At 42.7% G+C, this 22,268-nt stretch overlaps 1 protein-coding gene across 50 annotated transcripts in view; it reads right to left on the bottom strand.

Moving 5' to 3' along the window:
- The window catches only part of dlg2 (discs, large homolog 2 (Drosophila)), a 222,399-nt gene that overhangs the window by 15,749 nt on the left and 184,382 nt on the right, over positions 1 to 22,268 (bottom strand). For 27 of the 50 annotated variants that reach the window (XR_013468461.1, XR_013468460.1, XR_013468462.1 and 24 more), the window contains 9 exons: positions 21,817 to 21,867; positions 20,941 to 21,065; positions 15,261 to 15,430; positions 14,951 to 15,087; positions 13,611 to 13,755; positions 12,659 to 12,824; positions 4,560 to 4,619; positions 2,967 to 3,119; positions 606 to 762 (listed from right to left, as the gene is read on the bottom strand). Coding sequence is in view for 47 of the 50 variants with exons in the window: in XM_078107294.1 (XP_077963420.1) it covers positions 606 to 762; positions 2,967 to 3,119; positions 4,560 to 4,619; positions 12,659 to 12,824; positions 13,611 to 13,755; positions 14,951 to 15,087; positions 15,261 to 15,430; positions 20,941 to 21,065; positions 21,817 to 21,867 (1,164 nt within the window). In the remaining 3 variants the exon portion in view is untranslated. The remainder of the gene's footprint in view (positions 1 to 605; positions 763 to 2,966; positions 3,120 to 4,559; positions 4,620 to 12,658; positions 12,825 to 13,610; positions 13,756 to 14,950; positions 15,088 to 15,260; positions 15,431 to 20,940; positions 21,066 to 21,816; positions 21,868 to 22,268) is intronic. The other 23 variants (XM_078107318.1, XM_078107322.1, XM_078107323.1 and 20 more) reach the window with 6 other exon arrangements.

Below are 22,268 nucleotides of genomic sequence, written 5' to 3'. Positions count from 1 at the left end.
AGGTATTTTTGTTCATTTCCACTGTTCAACATGTAACAGGGGAGTGGATTGATTATATTCTGTACATAAGAAGCTTGTATTATGAGCTAAGAACGGCTGTAGGAGCTGCATTTAAGTTTATGTCTAAGTATTTAAATGACTTATTTATTGTTCTTTATTTGTGTTTGAAAGCAAAGTGTGTCCTCTACAGGCCAGGTGGGTGGCTCTCATAAGTTGGTGTGCATGGCCCTGTGACAGCGCATAATTGTGAATGGCATCAGCAGTGCTGCAGTAAAACTTTTGGACCATAGAACAACAGAATATTATTTGTCTTGTTTAGAATAAATTCCAAGCCACGAGTGAACAACAAACTTCTTCTGGTTTTCTTTTTGAGTGTCCGACAAACCAGAACTCCTACGTGGTAAAAACGATGGGACGGCTAAACAGAAGCGGAGGAGTTTTAGTTTATATTCATTTTCATTTTCAATAACTAGGTTGCACATTTTTAACACTTGACCCCAAACTCTAAATTCAGATGGTGACTCATAAATAGATGATCCATGAATTATGATCCCAATCCCTTTGAAACATCTCCCAATGTGGCTGTGTGTCTGTTATCTACTCACCGATAAGATCTGGTCACCTCGCCTCAGCTCTCCACTCAGGTCGGCGGGCCCTCCGGCAAGGATGAAAGAGACAAAGATGCCCTCTCCGTCTTCACCGCCCACGATGTTGAAGCCCAGGCCCGTGGAGCCTTTCTGGAGCACCACCTTCCTGGGTTCCCTGTACAGACAGTTGAGATAGTACATAAGCTCGGGGGAGTCGTTGGGTTTCAGCATCTTCAACTCAGGCTGCCCAGTGCAGAGAGGTGGAGAACAATAGCGAGGTAGATCGACCAAAGCTTCAGCGATGCTTTGCTCAGGCAACGTAGCTCAAAGACTGGTGGAGCACCACAGGGGGATGGTGCTCTACTTAGGATCACTTGTCCCCAATTCAGTTGTGACAGAAAAGGAAACTTGTCACATGCTCACACACACACACACACTAGCATTCCTTCATGAGATATTAACATACATAAATTGAAGGTCATACGCTTCCATAGGGCACCTGACCCCTAATTGCTCCCCGGGCAAAAATGTAAAAAGCCATGGGTTAAAAAATGTCAGTCGTTTTGGATAAAAGCGTCAGCTAAATGACCTGTAATGTAATAACAGGACTGAAATCGTATTTGTTAGGGGCAACATGAAAACCAGTGTTGATATGAAAATGTACATATTTCTTAGCAGTGAATTTGGTCTCCAGAGTGAAATATCTTGTCTGAAGATATTAGTGAAACAGGAACAGTATCTAGCACACTAAACAACACTGAAATCAAACTATAGCATAGTGTCACCCGCTGGTGAATACAGAAACTACAGGAACATAAATAAGCGTAACGACATCTTTGGGACCTTTTTAAAGCAAAACTGCGATTATATGCTTAGTTTGCTGTTCTTCTTCAGCAGAACCAACCAGGTATCCTCTGTGGTTCTCCACTTCTTTTTCCGTACTTCACTTAGGGTCAAACAAAGCCGCTTATCAGCATTGTTTAATTATCCATCGGGTTTCTGACTTCAACATAAAACTGGTGTTTATAACTTGACCAAATCGCCAAACCACATGCCAACACTTCACACATTTTTGTTTATGACCCTCACCTCTATAAATTGAATATAGACTTGATTTGATTGTGTTTATTCATTTAGAATACAATCTGATGAAAACCTCAGGGTTGAGTAGAAGTCAAATTAGTGATAGTTAAATGATTGATATAGCACAAAAATACAGCTTTGCTTAAATGGCTTTAAGTGATGATCCTCAGACTGGGTCCAGATAAGGAATGACTCTAGTGTCTATTTTTTATTAAGTTTGTCATATGCAGCTGGAGTATTTATAAGAACTAGAAATTCTTGTTTCTGTGATTGAAAGTACACACCTATATATTCTCAGTTGTTAAATTGATAGAAAATAAGCACTGACACGCATGTGTCGGCTGTTCAGCCAAGAGAATACTAGTACAGTATACTACAACTACTACTACTACTACTACAACTACTTCACCACTAAAAAAAACACTGTTTTATTGAAGGGAAGCAGAACAAATATGTTTGGACTAGGCAGGCAGCCACATAGCTCCCCATACATATATCCTAACATATCTAAATTATATGTATATAGACATACAAGCATTATTGTATTGTAAAACTCACAAACTCGCATTTCTGTAAATGCTAAAATAGTTACAGAAAGGTGGTACGAGGTTAAAGGTCATGGTTGAAATACTTACATTTATCACTACATTTATCAGCATATCAAGATCATTCCATGACTTTACATTTCCACATGGCTAACATGGCAGCTGGCCACCTCACTCACATCTCTTCCTTCCATATTAACTCTACAAACAGTGACGTGAGACCGAGCCGTGGGGATGGAGGAAGTGTACGACACTTCCTTTCTCACCCTTCTGAGAAAATAGAACTAGTCACATATCATCTTTCATATGATTTACTAATAGAAATGTTTGTTTGGTTTTTTTAAACCTGGTCCAACACAATTAGTAGTAAGGTAGACTAGGTCTGCGTTTCAGGCTCACGCTATAGGATTTAAAGTATTTATTACATCTTACAAGCCAAACTGTCATAAAACAATTATTATGGAGTCGATTTTTAGTTCATTGAAGTATTAAGATACATTTCTGACTTTTACTACAGTGTAGTACTATGAAGTATTTCTTTCCTCACTGGATAACATTGTGTTGGTAATCCCGCTACAAGGCTCTGACTCAATCAGAAAGATGGAAGAGAGGGAAGAAGAGGTAAGGAGGAACATGCCAGCGTTAGAAAATAATACTTTTTAAGCAACTGAGCTTATAAAGGACGGTACAGTACCATGACATGCCATATTGAGGGATGGGACATAGTTGTGGAGGTGGTGGTGGAAAGTACCTGGTGAAGTCGGAGTCAGGGAACAGGCTTAAGTGATATGGGAGGGGGACGGAGTAGAGGAGGCTTTTGTCACAGTCCACTGGGGAAAAGTGTTTGGGGGAGGGTGCTTTGTCACATAGTTTGTTTACAGTGCTGTAAACTGGCTCAGGAGGCCTACAGTAGAGTCAGAGACAAGAGCAGAGAGGTTAGTGTCCAGAGAGAACGTTGGGGACGAAAGGTGAGGGATAAACATTGATAATGGACACACCGATGAAAGACTTGCGACCTGCGGGAAGTGGTTCTTGCTGGTCACTGAGCGAAGTCGAAGCATGCCTTACATGTTGAAAAGAAAATTCACTTTAGCTATTCCTATCTCGCCAGCCACTTATATCAAACCAATATTAGGCTACCAATAACAAGAATTGTCTCTAAACACCTGTTAGAATAATTTTTGTTCAATTGATTAATCGTTCAGCCACTAAACTATCAGGAATGACTGGAAATTGTCCTGTTGTTGTCTTGTTTTCCATTGTCTCATTGTCTTACTGTCCGATGTTATGCATCAACCGCCATGTCAAATTCCTTGTATGTCTAACATATTTTTATTTATTCAATAAATGGTCCTGATTCCTGATTCCTGAAATGCTCAGGGCAATTTACCATAGTCCACAGGGATGACATCAACAACCTTTTGATCCTTTTATCTAACAGTTCAAACCACAAAGGCTTTCTGTTTACTGTGAAAGAATAGAGGTTTTCCATGTAATACTTTAAAAGGACTTTAATTGAGGGTAATCATGAAGTCAGTGAAATGTCTTACAAAGCAATTGCCATCTTTAGTCTCCAAAAAATAGCAACCATTAGTCAGCGTTAAAACTACATGTGTTGCCTTTTCTTTCAAATGCCATACTCTTGCTTTAATGTGTAGCATTCTCCTTGAACCGAGTCATCGATCTGAGACACCCTTTACTCAGATGAAGATACGTTTTTTTCAGACACAGGCACCAGAGAAGTTGGCTTTGCACTGTTTTTTCATTGGATAAGCGACTAGCTGTCCTGACAGGTTGAAAACTAACACTAGAAGGTTACCTAGTGGGTTGATACCTGATTAAACAATGGTGTCGTAAAAGTTGGGACTGAAAATATGTCCAGGCATCTAACCAACACCACATACAAAAAATGTTTATACTACGAGTTTGAGTCGAGAGAACCTGAAATGTGGAGTGATTTCCTGATTTTAGACTAATTCTTGCAGCAATCTTTAACATGTATGAATCCTGAAAATGGCCTTAGTATTCATATAAGAAAAACAATTAATTAATTAAATGAACTTATTTCAACAACTAACTATCTTGTCTTCTGTACAACATAAGAATGCATGCCAATATTGCAAAAAGTCACCTGATTTCATAGATAATAAAAAAACATCTTAAAGGACAGAAATTTAGATTTAGACATTCAACAGTTCAGAATTAATACATAACATGGAGTCAGTTATCCAAATCGCAATATAAAGAGTCCCTTGCTTAAGTGGGGTGTGAGGGGGATTTGTTGCGATAAAAAACGCAAACAATGAGGATTATGTAAGGTCATGCAGTACGCTAAATATCTCACCTTAACTGGAAGTGCAGGGAATCAAACCTGTGACCCTCCCCATCATCTAACGAGGGATTTCTAATCGGACAGAAAAAGTTAACTTTTATAACCAATAATTGATAATCATCTTTAATCATAACAGGCTGCATTATTGCCAAGTGAATTCTCACGATTAATTTGAATCAATTTAGATAGTGATGACTGTCACACTAAGTGGACAGCAGACATGCTGCAAATCCATATTGATGTTACACACTCAGTGGGTGCATGTTTGCTGTTTGTCAATTGATGTGGATTCACATGTGTTAACTGGAGCGTGCAGTACAGTGTGTGAGTTTTGAAAGGACTTGTTTGTGCATATCGTGTGTCTTTTGAGGCCACACAAACACACATGTGCACACCTACACACATGCACCAGACTTGTGATGTCACTTTGGCTGGCTACACCTCCACGTCCACACTTTCTCCTCATCCAGAGTTCTTTCACCATTTCAAAAGTAAAATTTAATGCTTTTTAAGACCTTTTTAAGACCTCAACAAATATAATTTAAGACCCAAAAATGACAATTTCTTTGGAATACGCAATGTATTGCCTCCTACAATGGAAATCAAAACTTTTTTTCAAATTAGGAGACAGTATAATAACTGACAATAACCCTTCCAACACTGTTTGGCCAATGTAGATGTAAACAATCAAAGTGATTCCTTTGTGATGCAGAACAGAGCCAACATAACATACATAAGTTTGGATTACACTAAACAACATCATGCATTGCGAATCGGGGAACATGGCAGCAAAGACGCCACGTATGCATCATTAGATTTAAATTAATTGTGCCTCGTCACAGTATGGAGAACCCACAGTACCTCTGCCTTTTGGGTGTCTGGTGTTGGAATGAAACTTGTTACAGCCGACTGAGAGGTGGCGTCTGAACTTGTGATGTCGTTCTGCAAACAATGCAGGGATTAACCTGGCTAGCTGCTGCAACGTATCGCTGATGCTTTCCTCCTTTCATGTGCGACTCGACGGCTTTGAGCCCCATGGTTTCCTAATGAAAAGGTCTTTTTGCAGAGTTTACACATTGCCTCATTGTTGTTTTTAACCGGCGCCGACCACCTCCTAAATGCATCCTCTTCCATCCACTTGTCGTTAAATTTGCACTTCCCCATCTTCTTTGCATTTTCGACCTCACATCGACAACCGCGTAATGGCGACACGCAGCCCGACGTCAGCGTCTGTAGCCGACGTACCGTAAACAGCTATTAAATTGCGGAGACTCATTTCGCAATACTAAATTAATCAACTATTAGATGTTTTACGATGCACCACTGTGCTTTCTCGTCGTCATTACGCGCACCGGCAAAAAAAATGAATACCTACAGCAACTTTACGTGAAATTTAAGACAATTTAAGAACTTAATTACCCGAATTTTACGACATTTTAAGGACCCGCGGGAACCCTGTCATCCTCCTCCTGCATTCTTTCTCTTTGTGTTTGCATCATGAAGAAAACATTGTCACCATGAAACTCTTTCCTGGTTGACTGTGGCTGAAGAAGGAAACAAAAGCCATATGTGACCCCCATAATAACAGTGACACAAATCACACTCCACCGTCCTTAACATTTCAGTCATCTACGGAGGTGAGGCTTTTTCACACAAGGTTGCAGGGGGGTTGGAGTCAATCACAGCCAATAACGGGTGAGAGACTGGCTACACACTGGATTAGTCGCCAGTCAATTGCAGAGCTGACACAGAGACAACTCACATCCACACAGCTAACATGCATTCTGGAGAGAACATACACACTCCACACAGGAAGGCCTTTGGGTGAAATCGAAGCCAGAACCTTCTTGCTGTGAGGCGACAGTGCTAACTGCCATCTACTCCACCACCGTGCAGCCTTAAATGGCGCGTACGGAGCCTATAATAAAGGGCCGAGGAGAGTTATGGTGGGTTTACCCTCTACTGCATCTTGTGAGATGAGCTGCACTTGACAAAAGGCAAATGCTTGAATAATCATGTAGAAGACGATTAACCGTCATGGCAGCAGTATAAAAGAAAATATAGATGCGAATGTTAAATGAGTTCACTCCTAGTGACCCCCCAGTGCTTTCTTTCAGAAAACAGGCAGCAGAGACCAGAGAGGAGGCCTAACACTCCAGGGTGGAGGCTTAATCTATCATAAAGGTCACAGATCATACGTGTGAAGGTCTTTTAACTAATTACAGCAAATAATTTGACACCAGCTTTTCTGATGCTATTCTGATAGCTGGGTTCTGCGACTGATGAGATACAGGAGCAACTGAGGTCTGTGCAGTTGGGTCTGTTTGTCCTACTGAATAATTCCCAGTGAAATGGGCTGAGGGCATCTCACAAAAGCCCTGAGACCTTTTGAGGACCCGCAGGTCTCATGTCTTAAGTCTGGAAGGGGGACGGGCAGCTGGCCTACAGAGATTTCGTTCATTGCTTAGTTTCTTTTATCCTACAGCCTTTAGAAGAAGAAAATAAATAATAAAGTATTGTCAAGTGTCTCACTTTTGTGAGGGTCAAACTGCAGCCCCCCACTTGAAAGGGCAGCTTGCTAAGAAGTGTAGACTGGATTCCACTCAATGACCAAGATTCGGACTTCTTTGCTTTCTTGCTTTTTATTTTTTAAAATTGTCCAGGTCAAACCAGGTGAAAAACCTTGAAATACAAACATGAATGTAAGGTCAAAGAAATATAACCCAAGAAACCATAATCAATTCACATACCCAACATCACATACTTAATTTATAATCTACTGGAAATTAACCTCAAAATAAGTAGAAAGACAACCCAAATTTAAAGTATCACAATACTAAATTAAATACATTTTTAAAACACTATTTAATGATGATTTTAACCTTTAACCTTCACCAGATTTTAACTCCGCTGAATACACACAAAAAGTTTTATCCAATTACTTTTAGCTTGAATACTTTTTAAAACACATTAAATATATGGACATTTTATTTTGCATTTCATGCCATAAGTAGTCAGCCACTCAAAAGCTCACCGGCTCCTTCTTCAGCCTTTGCAAGCTTTATTCCTGCAGTCTCCTCTTCCCAAGCTCTTCAATCTCGCTTTCTCACACTGCTCGCTCTTCACTGTCCTGTGAGTGAGTGACTCCAACCCCCCTGATCGCCAGATCCTCTCCACCTGGTGCATTAAAATCTCCGCCTCCAGCCTGAGAGACTCACCTAAACCTACCTCCCAGCCAGAGAGGGGCTCGGTCTGCAACTCAACTCAACAAGTATACTTTATTAGTTCCTGTGGGAAAATGAATCCCTGCATTGAACCCATCCCACATAGTGAGAGCAGTGTGCTGTAAAGGCTCTTAGGGAGCAGATAGGGGTTAGGTGTCTTGCTCAGGGACACTTCGACACAGGACATGGAGCAACCAGTGTATGTACGATCAACCCTGCAATTACCAGCACACCCTCTCTACTCCATACACCACGTTTGCCCTTAAAATCCTAAAACGTTTGGACTTTCAGTGCATGTGCATCTTGTGGACTTTTAAAAAAATGGCAAATGTAGGGCCTGTCTGGAGTTACTATTCTCCTGAGAGAAGAAGGTTTAAAAGTTTTGCAAAGAAATCGATGAGAAATGATGCAAACACAGAGATCTATTAAACAACAATTCAGTGCCAATATTTGGTCTTCATCCCATATAACAGCCATAGAACTTGGGCTTTTAACTTGTAGTGTAATAATGATGTAATAACTTTGATATTTTTTGTATTATCTGCTTCTTCTGATCCTTAAACATTATTGTTCCCCTGTCTAGGGCAGAGGTCCCCAACCGGTACCGGTCCGTAGGCCATTTGGTACCGGGCCGCACCACAGAGAGAATATATATATTTTTTTATTTTTAATTGAGCGGATTCCCTCTGACATATTTCCCAAGCATCACAGAGCGTTTTTTCCCAGGTTTACAATTGTTCACTCCTCACTGTGCATGGCAGTTCTGCCCACCAGTGGACAGAGAGCGTGCGACTACACCCCCTCCCCCACGTTGGTCGGTCGTCCGCAACGAGTACCGCCCCCCCACCCCCTCCCGTCGACCTCTTATTTTGGCTTGTATAGAATGGCTTGTGTAGAATAGCGTTCAGAGCATCTGTCAGAGTGCTTTACTTTAGGGGCAGACGTCAGGCACCTTGGCCTAGAGCAAATAGTAAACCTCTTAACTCCAGAGAGAATGGAGGACTAATCCTTCACTCCTCAAAGCTTTACATGGGCTCCTTCACTTATCCTCCCATATGAGCTTTTGTTATCACCGCTCCACTATTCCTCCATCCATCCCTGTTTACAAAACACCATAATTATAGCCACAGAAAACAACAATGACCTCATCTAACTGAGAAGCATTTTGAGTGTATGTGTGCTATAGTTCGATGTGATAAGCACTCACCCTAAAAATCCATCATTCTTCTAATGCAGCCATTCCCAAAGTGTGGTGCGCGAGCTGCAACCAGGGGGTGCGCGAGAGGAAAAATATAATGGCGGTCAGTTTTTTTAAGTGGGATTTTTTCATTGACATATATAAAAGGATTTTTCCATACAATAAAAAAGCATGAAAGTAAGTAAACATTTCCTTTGTAATCGCTTTTATTTTAAATATAAATACTATAATATATTATTTTTTGATAGAAACGTAGAAGAAGACAGCAGCTGTCTTCTTCTACGCATGCTCTTCTTTCATACACTGCAGCCGCTAGGCAATATGCGCGCCAACTCGTTTCATTGATTGTGTAAATATGCTTAACTGGCTGAAATCAGGGAAACTGTCAAGTGGGACGTCTTATAATAAAGTTATTAGTCACGAAGGAGGAGAGGGACCAAGAGAGAGAGAGGATTTGGAGGCAACAGAGACGGAGAGGATAGAGACAGAAAATGAGCGGGAGTCAGAAGATGCACGGGAGGAAACCGAAGAGCAGGGTAGGAGATGCCAAAAAAGGAGTGATGAGGGTGAACACCAGACGGGAAAAAAAAGAAGAAAATATGATGACAATTATCTGGCTCTGGGCTTCACTTGGATCGGCGATACAGATTGTCCGAAGCCGCAGTGTGTGTTGTGCAGTGAGGTTCTAGCAAACAGCTGTCTGAAGCCATCTTATCTCCGTCGTCACATGCACACGAAACATGGCCATTTAAGTCACAAGCCCCTTACATTTTTTAAAGCGAAATTGGAGGAGTTGCAGAAAAGCCAAAAGAAAATGCAGTTTGATTCATGCGTTGGGTCTACGAAAGATGCACTACGGGCTTCATATCTGCTCAGTTACAGACTAGGGAGAAAGGGGCTGCCGCACACAATGGCCGAAGACGTGTGTTTGCCAGCGGCCAAAGAAATGGTGGCGTGTATGATTGGAGAGAAAGAGGCAAAAAAGTTGGACATGATTCCTGTGTCCAATAACACTGTGTCGCGCCACATTGATGCCATGTCTGAAGACATCCTGGCTGTACTACTCAGCCGTGTGAAGAAAAGTGAGTTTTACTCTCTGCAAGTAGACGAGTCTACAGATGTTGCAAATCTGGCCAATCTTCTTCTCTATGTCCGTTACCTTTTTGAAGGATCGGTACAAGAAGAGTTTTTGTTCTGTCGGCCCCTTGCTACCCAAACAACCGGACAGGAAATCTTCAATTTAATTGACGTTTTTATGAGGACCAATGGCATCGACTGGGAGCGCTGTGTGGGAATTTGCACAGACGGGGCAAAATCAATGACGGGGAAACACACGGGGCTTATAGCTCATATTAGGAGAGTCTGCCCATCCATCAGCTGGTTACACTGCAGTATTCCCAGAGAGGCCCTCGCAGCCAAAAACATGCCAGCTGATCTACTTCGCTGAACGACGCAGTCAAACTGGTGAACTTCATTAAAGCTCGTCCACTAAATTCACGAATATTCACACTGTTATGTAACGAGATGGGCAGCGAACACAAATCACTGCTGCTGCACACAGAGGTGCGTTGGCTGTCCCACGGCAAAGTGCTGACAAGGCTCTTTGAACTCCGGCACGAATTGCAGCAGTTTTTTGAGGAGAATCCGTTTCATTTGGCCTCCAGTATGCATGACGAAGATTTTCTGAAAAGGCTCGCCTATCTAGCGGACATCTTCTCAGCTCTGAATGAACTCAATCTAAGTCTGCAGGGAGTCAGTGTAACTGTGTTCAACACACAAGACAGGGTTGAGGCCATGATAAAGAAGCTACGGTTCTGGGCAAGTTGTGTGAGTGGGAACACACACCTGTGTTTCCCTACGCTTCACGAGTTCTTGGGGGAAAATGACGTGCACCTAGGTGAGCATGTAAAAACTCTCATAATTGAACACCTCGACCAACTCGCCGAGCAGCTACGGAAACACTTTCCACCTATGGACACATCTGGCGCTTGGATTCGCAATCCATTTGAAGTTTCCCTGCCCGTCCCACAGCTGTCATTTCACGAGCAGGAGCAGCTGATCGAGCTGTCATCTGATGGAGCACTGCAGTTACAGTTCAAACGAAAGCCACTTGTGGATTTTTGGACCGAGTCACTGACATCATACGCAGTCTTGGCAAAGCAAGCCTTGAGAGTTTTGATGCCCTTCGCCACAACTTATCTCTTATCTCTGCGAGGCTGGTTTCTCTGCTATGGCAGCAGTTAAAACTAAACATCGGCAAAGACTGGATGATGTTGAGAAGGAATTGCGGCTTAAACTGTCTTCCATTGCGCCAAACTTTGAAGAGCTTTGTGCCAAGATGCAAGCCCACCCGTCGCATTAACATGGGTGTTGGGAATACTAACACATTCTCTCTCCCTCACTCACTCTCTCTCTCTCTCTCTCTCTCTCTGCAGGCTGAGCGACTTTTGCGCTAGACTTCCAGATGGATTCTCTTTTATTGTCTTTTAATTTAGTTTATGTTTGAGCCGCTCTTTGTTACTTAATTATGTTGTGGATCGTGTGTAGGCTAATTTTATTGTCGCACTTGAAGTTTCCTTTTTTTCATTTATTTTATCTATTTCGGAGCCTATTCTTTTTAATGTTGTGGATCGTTTGTAATTCATTGCATCTTAATTCAGCTTGTGTTGATGTTGTTATTGTCATGCGTGTTGTGGTTATTTGCGCATGTTTAAACATGAGTCTATATGACGATAAAACAAAGTTTTGTTGCGGGTTTTTTTAAAAGTGTGAATTGGGGGTGCGCCAACCCGGTTGAGACATGGAAGGGGGTGCGCAGGAAAAAAAGTTTGGGAACCGCTGTTCTAATGCAGTAACATGGAATCAATGAGACAGCCACTCAGACCGTCAGTCAGTCTGAAGCCCCTTTGTCCCTCACTCCACCAACGTACTCTTAGATTGGACTTGAGAGGAAATATAGCCCGCCTGGCCCACAGCCTCGTGGAAGCTTGCAGTAGGATTAGCTGTTAGAGAGGAGCTGATGTTTGGCTCTGACTCAATCCACTGAGACATCTTAAGCCTTCTTCCGTTTGGACTGGGAGAAGTGACTGCCCCCCCCACCGGTAGAACAATACATACGGAACAGAACAAAGACTGGGAGACTCATTGTCAGAATGACAAATACAACAATAGCCCTTTCAGAGTTAATAGAAGTTCACAGACAGGATTTTGATTTAATTTCATTAAGTTTGATGAAAATGGGAAATGTTTGCAGATGTCACAATCGCACCAAACAACACAGTGTTCAGATAGAAATCATAAAAAGACACAAAACACAGCACTACAGCAGACAAATTTATTTTAATTTAATGAGCTGTTCCTGGAGATTGTATTTTATAAATACTTGCTGTAGTGAAATTGACCCGAATATGTTGCTGCAGATCCTGATTAAGGATCAAGGGGGACCCAATTTAATTGTACCAGGACTCTTTCTTTGAAAATTACAGCAGGGGAGACTGTACAAAGACTTTGGGATTAAAACCTAAAGATGTGAATAAAGCCAAACAATATGTGTTTTCAAATTCTATCATAACTCGTGTTGGAGTTTTAAATACGTTTTGAATTGCCACAGAAACACAGATCAGCCAGGACAAAGGCGGGACAGGGAACACCTGTAGTTTTAGTTTACTGGTAGGAAGGGAGGTAATTACCGTAAGAAGGAAAAACCATCCAACCTGTTTATTTCCTCTTCTCCAAGTAAGTGCTTCGGGAGGGGGGAATAACTTCGAGGGGAGATGGTTGGGAGACCAGACTTGTACTCCAGAGTGCCACTGTTGGCTGGGGAAGAGATATGATTTTCCATGGTTGGAGAGAAAGCTGTGGAGAGAGAGAGAGAGAGAGAGAGAGAGAGAGAGAGAGAGAGAGAGAGAGAGAGAGAGAGAGAGAGAGAGAGAGAGAGAGAGAGAGACTGCTTCAACAGAAAAAATATCTGGCACATGCTCTAATGATGCAAATACCCTATATTATGTGCTCCTATTTAGTTTTAAAGGGGACATATTGAAACAATTCCACTTTTTTTAGCTTCTACACGTTCATTTGAGTATCTGGAAGGCCTACCGACCCAAAACCTCTGGAGAAAAACTACCTACCGTGTTGTAGTTATGGTTCAAAAACGTCATGCTTGAGTGACTGGAATGAACTTCCTTAACATTGTGTCATCACAATGTAATGTCTCTCTTACATGGCCTTGAATGTTGCGGAAAGAATTGGCAAAAGTCTGTTGATGTGTGCATTTTGAATTGGACTGTTTTACCAATCTTGGCAAATATAACTCTGGACTCGCAACAAGATTGACCTTACAAGCGGGATCGGCACCATCTATTCGTCGCAGTACAGACGAGGTATACTATTTTGCGTACGCAACACCAATACCTACATTTTCCGGCGTGTGATCTCTGTCCGCTGTGTGCGCACGCATGCCTCACAGCCTCACAATCAAGGATTGTATTTGAGTATTTGTAAAATAGAATGTAGAACACACATCCCACACATCTCACAAATGACACAATCCAGTTAAGTTACACTGTTTAGAAGTGTGAAAGTGTGAAAAGTGTGAAAGCAGATGATGATGGCCTATATTAAATACAAAAGGCGAGGACTTACAGTGTGTGATATCAGGAGGCCCATAGGGATCTGATAGGCAGACATTAGTGGGCTTTCCCACCTTCAGGTAAACCACGTCCGACGTATTCTTCAAAATGGCCACGGCCTCTTCATGAGATACCTCCTCCAGACTGTAGTTGTTTACCTGTGCGAACACAGAAGCAGTCCCTGTTTGTTTAATCAGGGGCTTTAGAAGCCGCAGAGATCAGAGCCCAGCGTGCTCCCTGTCTACAGGACACTGGGTGATGACAGATGGTGTGAACACAACAGTAGGAAGGTAATTCAATTAAGCGCTAGCTCAGCAAGAGGCTCTCCTCAACAAAAGCTTGCGGTTATACTACTGAGCCGATAGGTTGCCACGTTATGCTTTTTAGATGTCTGATGCAGACTCATTGTATCATTTAAAACTCCACTAATCAGCTAGAATCAATCACATGTTTGAGGCTGATTGATACCAATTGTGTCACTTTGTCTGTGAAGCAAGTGTCCCGTTTGCTCCTTCAAATTCGGTCGACCAATGCAACCCCCCAGCCAGCATCTTGGAGGACACATCTGATGTCCTTTAGTACTTTTAGAGTATTCGAAATACAAATTTAGATAGAAACCAAAAAAGAAGGTTTGTCTTCTGATAGAGAGGGTGCACTGGGAACCGCAAGGTTGGTGGTTCGAGTCCCGGCTGCCCCATGTCCCATGTCGAAGTGTCCCTGAGCAAGACACCTTACCCCTAATTGCTCCACGGGCAAAAACGTAAAAAGCCATGGGTTAAAAAAGTAGTGTAAGTCACTTTGGATAAAAGCGTTAGCTAAATGACCTGTAATTTAATGTAATGTAGTCCGTTTGCCACTCATCCCCTTTCTGTTTCACACATGGTGAAATTCTCCACTGTGCTATTATCTATGTTGAAGGTGCAGAGGAATTCCTCTGCACAGTTCTCAGCTGTATGTCCCTCTTTGTTTTACTTCCAATGCAAAAAGCTCCCGCCTCAGTCTCTCCGATCTAACTCACTGCAGCTAGAGGCCCTAACCCCTAACCTACCAATTCGATCCCAGTCTTGGCTAACCCGCATGTCGATGTGTCCTTGGGCAAGACACTTAACCCAACGTTGCTCCTGTAGTTGCGACTACAGCGTATGAATGTTAGTTACTGATGGCAGGTGTCACTGTGTATGGTTCTCCTGTCATCAGTGTGTGAATGGGTGAATGATGTCATGTAGTGTTAAAGCGCTTTGAGTGGTCGGAAGACTAGAAAAGCTCTATACAAGTACAGTCCATTTACCATATTCACTTTCTTTCTAACTTATATAAATTTTGTACATTATAATCTGTTTTCAGTGTACTCACCATTAATAGCCGGTCGCTTACTTGTAGCCGGCCATCCTTCTGTGCTGCCCCGCCATCAATGATCTTGGTGACATATATGCTGTTGTCCCCAGGAATGTGCTGGTTTCCAACTCCACCTGCAATACTGAAACCAAGCCCTGTGTGTGGGTTTGCAGAAATAAAAGTAGTTGGTTAGTTTCTTAGTTGTATATCTGTAGTGTATATGAGAGATTCATATCAAGCATCAGATAATACCATATATTACTTTTCCATAGGCAAAAAGAGCTACAGTAACCGTGAATATTAGTCACTTGTATGTGTTTGATCTCACCTTTTGGTCCTTTGATGAGTTTGATCTCAATGATAGTCTCGAGCATCGGCCTGCGGCGCCGCACATACAGCCGAACAATAGAACCTGCAACCTTCAGGGCTTCTACTGCTTTACTGTGAGAGACTTCAGACACGTCTGAGTCGTTCACCCGCAGGATGCAGTCGTTTACTCTGGAAGAGAATCAGCGTGCACCAATGATTGTGTATTATTGTGAATCATTAAGAGAAGATAGATACACTACATAGTTGGTTCACGGGGGAACAACAAAAACTCTTGGTGGGACTCTAGATGGGACTTAAACAACTGTTTACAGGTTGGGCCATTTGATCAGGCTGACCATTGCAGAGGGAATAAAAGACGTTTTGTTGTCGGTCTGATGGCAGTAACTGTATTTAATGAATTTTCGCAATGCTTACTTTTTAAGCTGCACTATCTCAATGAGGGCCACTACGATATATACTATTGAGCAGAATAATAATTATAAATAAAATATTGATATTGTATTAATAATACATATAGGAAATTATTGTGTAATAATCCAGAAATGAGGATTACTTATCAGATAAAGAGAAGCTTTATCTGAGAAGTTTCCCAGATTTTCCCAGATGCATATGGGCAGTAAGGACAGACGAGGCCTAACAAACCAGGAAGTATACCGGCTGAGGAAAATAGTACAGAAAATCAATAATGATCTCAATGTTGATGACGAAGTTACTAATGAAAAATTCAGTCTGGAAACGCAACTGCAGCTCAAAGATCTTGCTATGTTTGGTTTTTATCTCAATAATCATGAGCCACATCAACATTAGCATATTAAACATCAACGGAGCCAGGGATGCAGTGAGAAGGCCCTTGCTGTATCTGTTGGTGAAAGTCAAAGGCATCGATGTCTTGTTTTTACAGGAAACGCACAGCGACATATCCAATGAGACAGACTGGAAAAGGGAATGGGGGGGGGGGGGGGGGGCGAGATTGTGCTTAGTCACAACACCACAACCAGTGGTTTACAGTCAATGGAGGTAAAGCATGTGGTGGAGGGCAGACTGCTGGTGGTGAAGGCAACATTTGAACACATTGCCCTCATTTTTGTGAATGTCTATGCTCCTGTTTCAGGACCTGATCGAGTTGTTTTTTAAAAATGTTTCAAGCACTGTTTTGGGCAGTGTGAGTGATTTTATTTTTAGGAGATTTTAACTCCACGGAAAATGATCTTTTAGACAGGAACCACATAGAGCCTCGCGGCCCGTCACAGCGAGTTCTGAAGCAGCTTATAGTAGAACACGAGGTCGATGTGTGGAGGGGTTTGAACGGGAACAAGAGGCAGTATACATGGGCCCACTCCAGAGGGAGCGTCATTTCCTCAGCCAGCCTAGACAGGTTTTATCGTTTTAAACACCATTTTAATATCTACAAAATGTGCAGTATGGTGCCTGTGGGTTTAACTGATCACGCTCTGGTTATTTGCAAAGATTTTATAAATAACTTTAAATCAAAGAGTGCATACTGCCATTTCAACACAGCTCTTTTAGATGATACTGTCATGGTGTGGGTTATTTCCTGTCTTATTTTGTAGTTTCTGCTTCTTGTCTCCCTGGGTAACTTCACTTCTTGCCTTGTCCTGTCATCCCCTGTGATTGTCTGATTGTTTCCACCTGTGTCCAATCACCTGCACCTCCCTAGTGTATTTAAGCAGTGTGTGTTTCTTGTCACTTGTTGCGTCATTGTCTATGGTCCTGGATGTTTCTCGTTCCTGCCTGCCCTTTTGCCCCGGTTCTTGTGTGTGTTTTTGCCCGTTGGCCTTTTGCTTTTTGACTATTAAAGTCTTTTTGTTTTCTCAATCTGCGTTTGAGTCCTGCCTTCCCCGCATCCTGACAGAATGACGCGACCAAAAGAGGACTCAGCTGAGTTTTTTTCTGGTCCCGGGGAACCCGTCCACGCAGCATACAGCTGGCTGCTCAGCATGGGGAAAATGCCCTCGCTGGATTCCCAGCTGGCTTCTTGGCCTACTCCATCGGCTCTCCCAGAGTCCCCAGAAGGCGCTCGGGTGGCCGCTTTCACCGTACTCCGCCCACCACGCCGCCTCCAGAGGAGGAGGCCTTCTCGTGGTCGACCAGAGATCGATCCCACTGGGAGCGGGTGATGGACCTCGCAGCCAAGCTCCAGGCCACCTACTCCCTCCACGCTGGGCCGCAGCGCACCGCTTTCCCCGCTTGGTCGCAGCGCTCTCCCGTTCCAGCTGGGCTGCAGCAATCTCCCGTTCCCGCTGAGCCGCAGCGATCTCCCGTTCCCGCTGAGCCGCAGCGATCTCCCGTTCCCGCTGAGCCGCAGCGATCTCCCGTTCCCGCTGGGCCGCAGCGATCTCCTGATGCGGTTCCCCGCCTCGCTCCCCCGCCTCGACCAGTCCCGGCCCCGAGAATCCTGACCCCAACGCCTCCAGTCCCCGCTCCCCGACTCAGGCTCCTTCCCTCCCATCCAGTGGTCCTCTCCCACCTGGTAACTGTATGCAGATTTCTAGCATAAACGTTCCATTGCGGTGACGTACTCACTAACACATTTCCATTGCATGTTTTTAAGCCACTATAGGGCGAACGGGGGGGAACATGTTCGGACACGTTTTCTGCCACAATAAATTCACTGTCCAATGAGTGTCTATAAGTCATCTTTAATCTGTGCTCCGCATACAATTCCCAATGTCCATGCCCTTGCATTACATCACAAGTTTCAGTACCAGGCACCACACAGCATACGACGCCACCTCCATGCACGATTGTGTTTGATCCATCAGGTTGACATGGTCAAAACTGTCTGCTTCCCATCCACACCTGTGCTCATTAGCAGGCACTTACTTAAATGCATTTTATGGCAGTGTGCCACCCTAAGTTCATGTATAGGAACTGCATGTCCCAATTCACCCGGTGTTTCCCTCAAGATAACCAAAATCACCAACACCTATATTTCAAATACAGAATACTATATGTATTGTATTTTGTTATTATTTATGGCACCAGAATCTTTTTTTTAATACATTTGAGGTGCATTTTGTATTTAATATCAATGTTTGCACATCTACTGTATGCAGCATATTACAGCCTTTTTAGTGTAGCTATATGTTTGTGATGTAAAGACAGTGGGGACATTAAGTTCCAGTACACCAGACTGTAAATATCAGTCATTTGAATTCCCCTGAGGTAATGACCAAATCATCCATGTACTCAAGGGCACACCTCACCTGAGGGTCCATAGACCAGCTGGGAATCAGCGAACACACACACAGACACAGGCACACACTTAAACCAGAGGAGAACCGAGCATAAAGATCTGCGTATTTCCACACCATGTCCTCAGTAAAATTTTAGCATCAAATCTTTGAACCCTTGTTTGCTTACATTGACCTTCTGTTTCTATTGGACTATTCCTACAGGTTTACCTTTAAGTAGCCAAAAAAATAACTCTTGATTATGATGACTAAATGAACATATACTTATCATGAAAAGCTATACATTCTAGGAAATGTCTGAACTAAGATTTAAATACATTTTATATAAGTTAAGGGAAATGTTGTAGACATATAAAACAGCAGGGGTATTGTGGGCTCAGTCTTTCACCATTCGAAATGCTCTCAGCGGCCCCTGAAGCCTAGCGTCTGCATTAAGTATGCTTAGTGATCTGTTCCTTCGCCCCACAGCAGCGACAGCCAGGAAGTATGTCTGGTTCCATCATATTTTAACCAAATCCCTCTCAGGCCTCCATCTCCCCAGAGATTAGAATGCAAACATAATTCATTGGTCTTGCTGCCCACTTATGGGTGACCATCAATTAAGCTCTGAGTGATTTATGCCCGGCCTGCTTCTCCTGCTATCCTCTCCAGATTGACGCTGCGCATGCATTACGCTCCTCTCTAGCATCTGTGATCTGACAGTAATGTTTCAGAGCTGTGGCTTAGAGAAAGAACAGGAGCTGGCCTGACATTTTCCTTGACAAAACCCTGACCTGATGGACCGTATCAAATCATTTAATGATGCTAGGTCACCCTAAAAGCAAGTTAGTATGAAGTGACTATCGCCAATGCTGCAGAGTACTTAAGTTTGTGGATGTGGGATTCCATTGCAAAGAGAAGAGACCGTTTAAGAGCAATGATAGTGCTGTATAATACTTCAAATATGTGTTATATGCAAGATTCTGAGGGCAGAAATCTGCCCTCAGAATCTTGTACAGTAGTGGAGGAGTAAACTATGCTATTGTGGAGCAGTGAGAGATTATCTTTAAGTCATCCACTAACAGGAGATTTCTCACGTGTTTGAGTGACATGCAAGTTTTTTCCTTGGCAAGCCTGAGATGTTTCTTGTCATCTCCTCTTAAAAGCTGTGGGGGTAAGTGGGAGTGACTGACCCAGTGTTAATTTTGGCCGCTATTTTTGATTTAGTCTTAGTCATAGTCTTTAGACAAAAAATGCATATTAGTTTTAGTCACATTTAGTCATTTTAATCCTTCTTAGTTTTAGTCTAGTTTTCGTCGACGAAAACTCAGTACATTTTAGTCTAGTTTTAGTCGACGAAAACGACTAAAATGTAATTAGTTTTAGTGTAGTTTTAGTCACATTTAATAGCCATTTTAAACTCATTTTCTTCCCTTCTCAGGCCCAGGGACCCCCTGTGTTGTGTCTATAACTGCATAATAGTCTAGCTTGCAGTACTTGGTTGTCCATCAGATGTCCCTCCTAGGACAGGTCTATAGCAGCGGTCGGCAAACTTTTTGACTTGCGTCCCACAATGGGTTGTAAAATGTGACGGAGGAGCCGGGCCAAAAACAAATGGGAGAAGTGTTTGTGTGAGCGAATATAAATGACATGTGAAAAATCATTACATGAAAGGATTTGGATTTTAACAAATAGCAAAGCATTTATTTGCAAGGCAATTTAACAAATTGGCAAAGGTGTAACAACTTCATGAGGACCAGGGACATAAACGCAACACTTTGTTGTCTTTGTCTGTTTACTTGCAACACTTTTGACACTTCATGGTCCTTTATTGTTTCCACTGTCCCAACAAAACAGACCCCTTAACGTCCTACAATCGGTGCAATACATTATTTTTTTGGCTTCAGAACCTGCAATGACTTTATTATGTTAGACGTGTTTGGAGAAGCGTGTAACGGAGCGTCTCATCCACCGAGGAAACGCTGCCTGCCGTCGCCAGAGAACAGAGCAGAAAGGTCCGACAGTCTTTAAACGGATCTTTATGTTTCTGTGAAGCAGCGCGGCTTCAGCCTGCTAACAGTCAGCTAAACCGAGACAACTGAGCTAAACTAACGAAGCCACATTCAAACCCGCTGAAGCGTCAAATAGTCGTCGCGGTCTGTAGTCGGTGCACAAGAACCACCGCTGCAGCGCTACGAGCGTTCTGGGTTCGTGGATGACGTCATCAAGACGCGTTAATAACCGCCGTACTTTGCCTGTCTGTTGGCTGCGTGAGAATTTAGGGGGAAAAAGTATCGTGACTTCGCCAACCACCAACATGTTCTTCTCGTCTCGTTAACGGAAGTTAGAATAGATTTAGTCATAGTTTTTATTTTTTAAGATCGTTTTCGTCTCGTCTTAGTCTCGTTTTAGTCATGGAAAAAAGGTTCGTTAACGAAAAATTTTCGTCATAGTTTTCGTCGACGAAATTAACACTGGACTGACCTCAGCCGTCCGTCCTCGGCTGCAGCTCCTCCAGGGATGATCTTGGTTATGAAGATGCTGGGGTCATCACCAATGTGTGGGTTATCTGTGCCTCCGGCGATGCTAAAGCCCAACCCAGAATTACCCTGTGGCCATGGAAAACAGTCAGTCTCGCTCTGTGTTTAGTGAGCCATAATGCCAACACATCAGCTGCTTGTTCCCCTATTCAGTGTGTTGAGCATCCTCTTATTGAAACAGTCCGGACGGAAGAGCGCAGCTTTCATTTCTATGAAAAATTACCCTTCTGTTTGGCAAGTTAAAGCTAGTGTTAATGCTGATGCAGTACACAATGCAAATATTGTACATTATTTATGTCATATATTTTTTAAAGTAAGTAGCAGTGGTTCCCAGTTGTGTCCGACAGCCCTATCCAATGAGCACCCCTTTATCATCACTGCTTTCATTTTCCAAATGTGTTCAGTTGAGCTGATCTTAAAGTTTTACCCCATTTTTTCCATTCAGCTGATAGTGTCCATTGAGCATGAGCATCACTTCAATTGTTCCTCTAAACGCAAGCATGTTCTCCATATCTGTCAAGCTACTTCACCATGTATCACCTTAGCAGATGGATATTTAGTGTCCCCCATACAAGTACCACTAACTCAGAAATACTGATGAAATTATACATAAAGTGACTGATTCCAAGCAATTTATACTAGGAGAAAAAAATAATGGTAGCTCATGGTGTAAACAGATAACTGGGGCTGCGGAGGCAGTATTAGCACCACGTTGATTGCTATTCTAAAGCCTCCAGGAGACCATTCCACTCCACCACAGTGCAGAGGCATGTTCTCATGGATTATCTGAGGTTATCTGTGAGGGACGGGAGACACTCACCCTCTCCAGAGTGATTTCCTCAAACTCGTATTCAATTTCTGTGCCGTTGACCTGAGGGAACAGAAAAAAAGAGTCTTTTAGTCCTTCAAAAATTGTGGTGACATGGTTGTTTGTGTGTAGAGTAATGGAAAGAAAATATTCATGCATCAGAAAGTGTCTTACAAAAAAAATTGGTCATAGTGTAAAAACAACTGGAGACGTTAAATATTTAACTGTAGGATCTCCTCTTAATGTTCCAGTGAAACAGTATCTGGATGCAGTATGATAAGAACATGGATTCTTTGTTTACGACTGGACAGCTAAAAAGTGGGCAGGCTTAGAATGAAGCACTAAAGGGAGCTACAGAGAACTTTGTCTCCACACACACTTGTCTTGTTGCTCAATTTTGCTAGATGGATAGATTGGGATTTCAATGGTTTGTAACAGTATAAACAAAAATAGATGTTTTTGTA

The sequence above is a fragment of the Gasterosteus aculeatus genome, chromosome 7 (genome assembly GCF_964276395.1).
Source record: "Gasterosteus aculeatus chromosome 7, fGasAcu3.hap1.1, whole genome shotgun sequence".
NCBI classification, from domain to species: domain Eukaryota; kingdom Metazoa; phylum Chordata; class Actinopteri; order Perciformes; family Gasterosteidae; genus Gasterosteus; species Gasterosteus aculeatus.
Note: the sequence above shows the minus strand (reverse complement) of the source record. Positions and strands in the feature narration are given on the sequence as shown.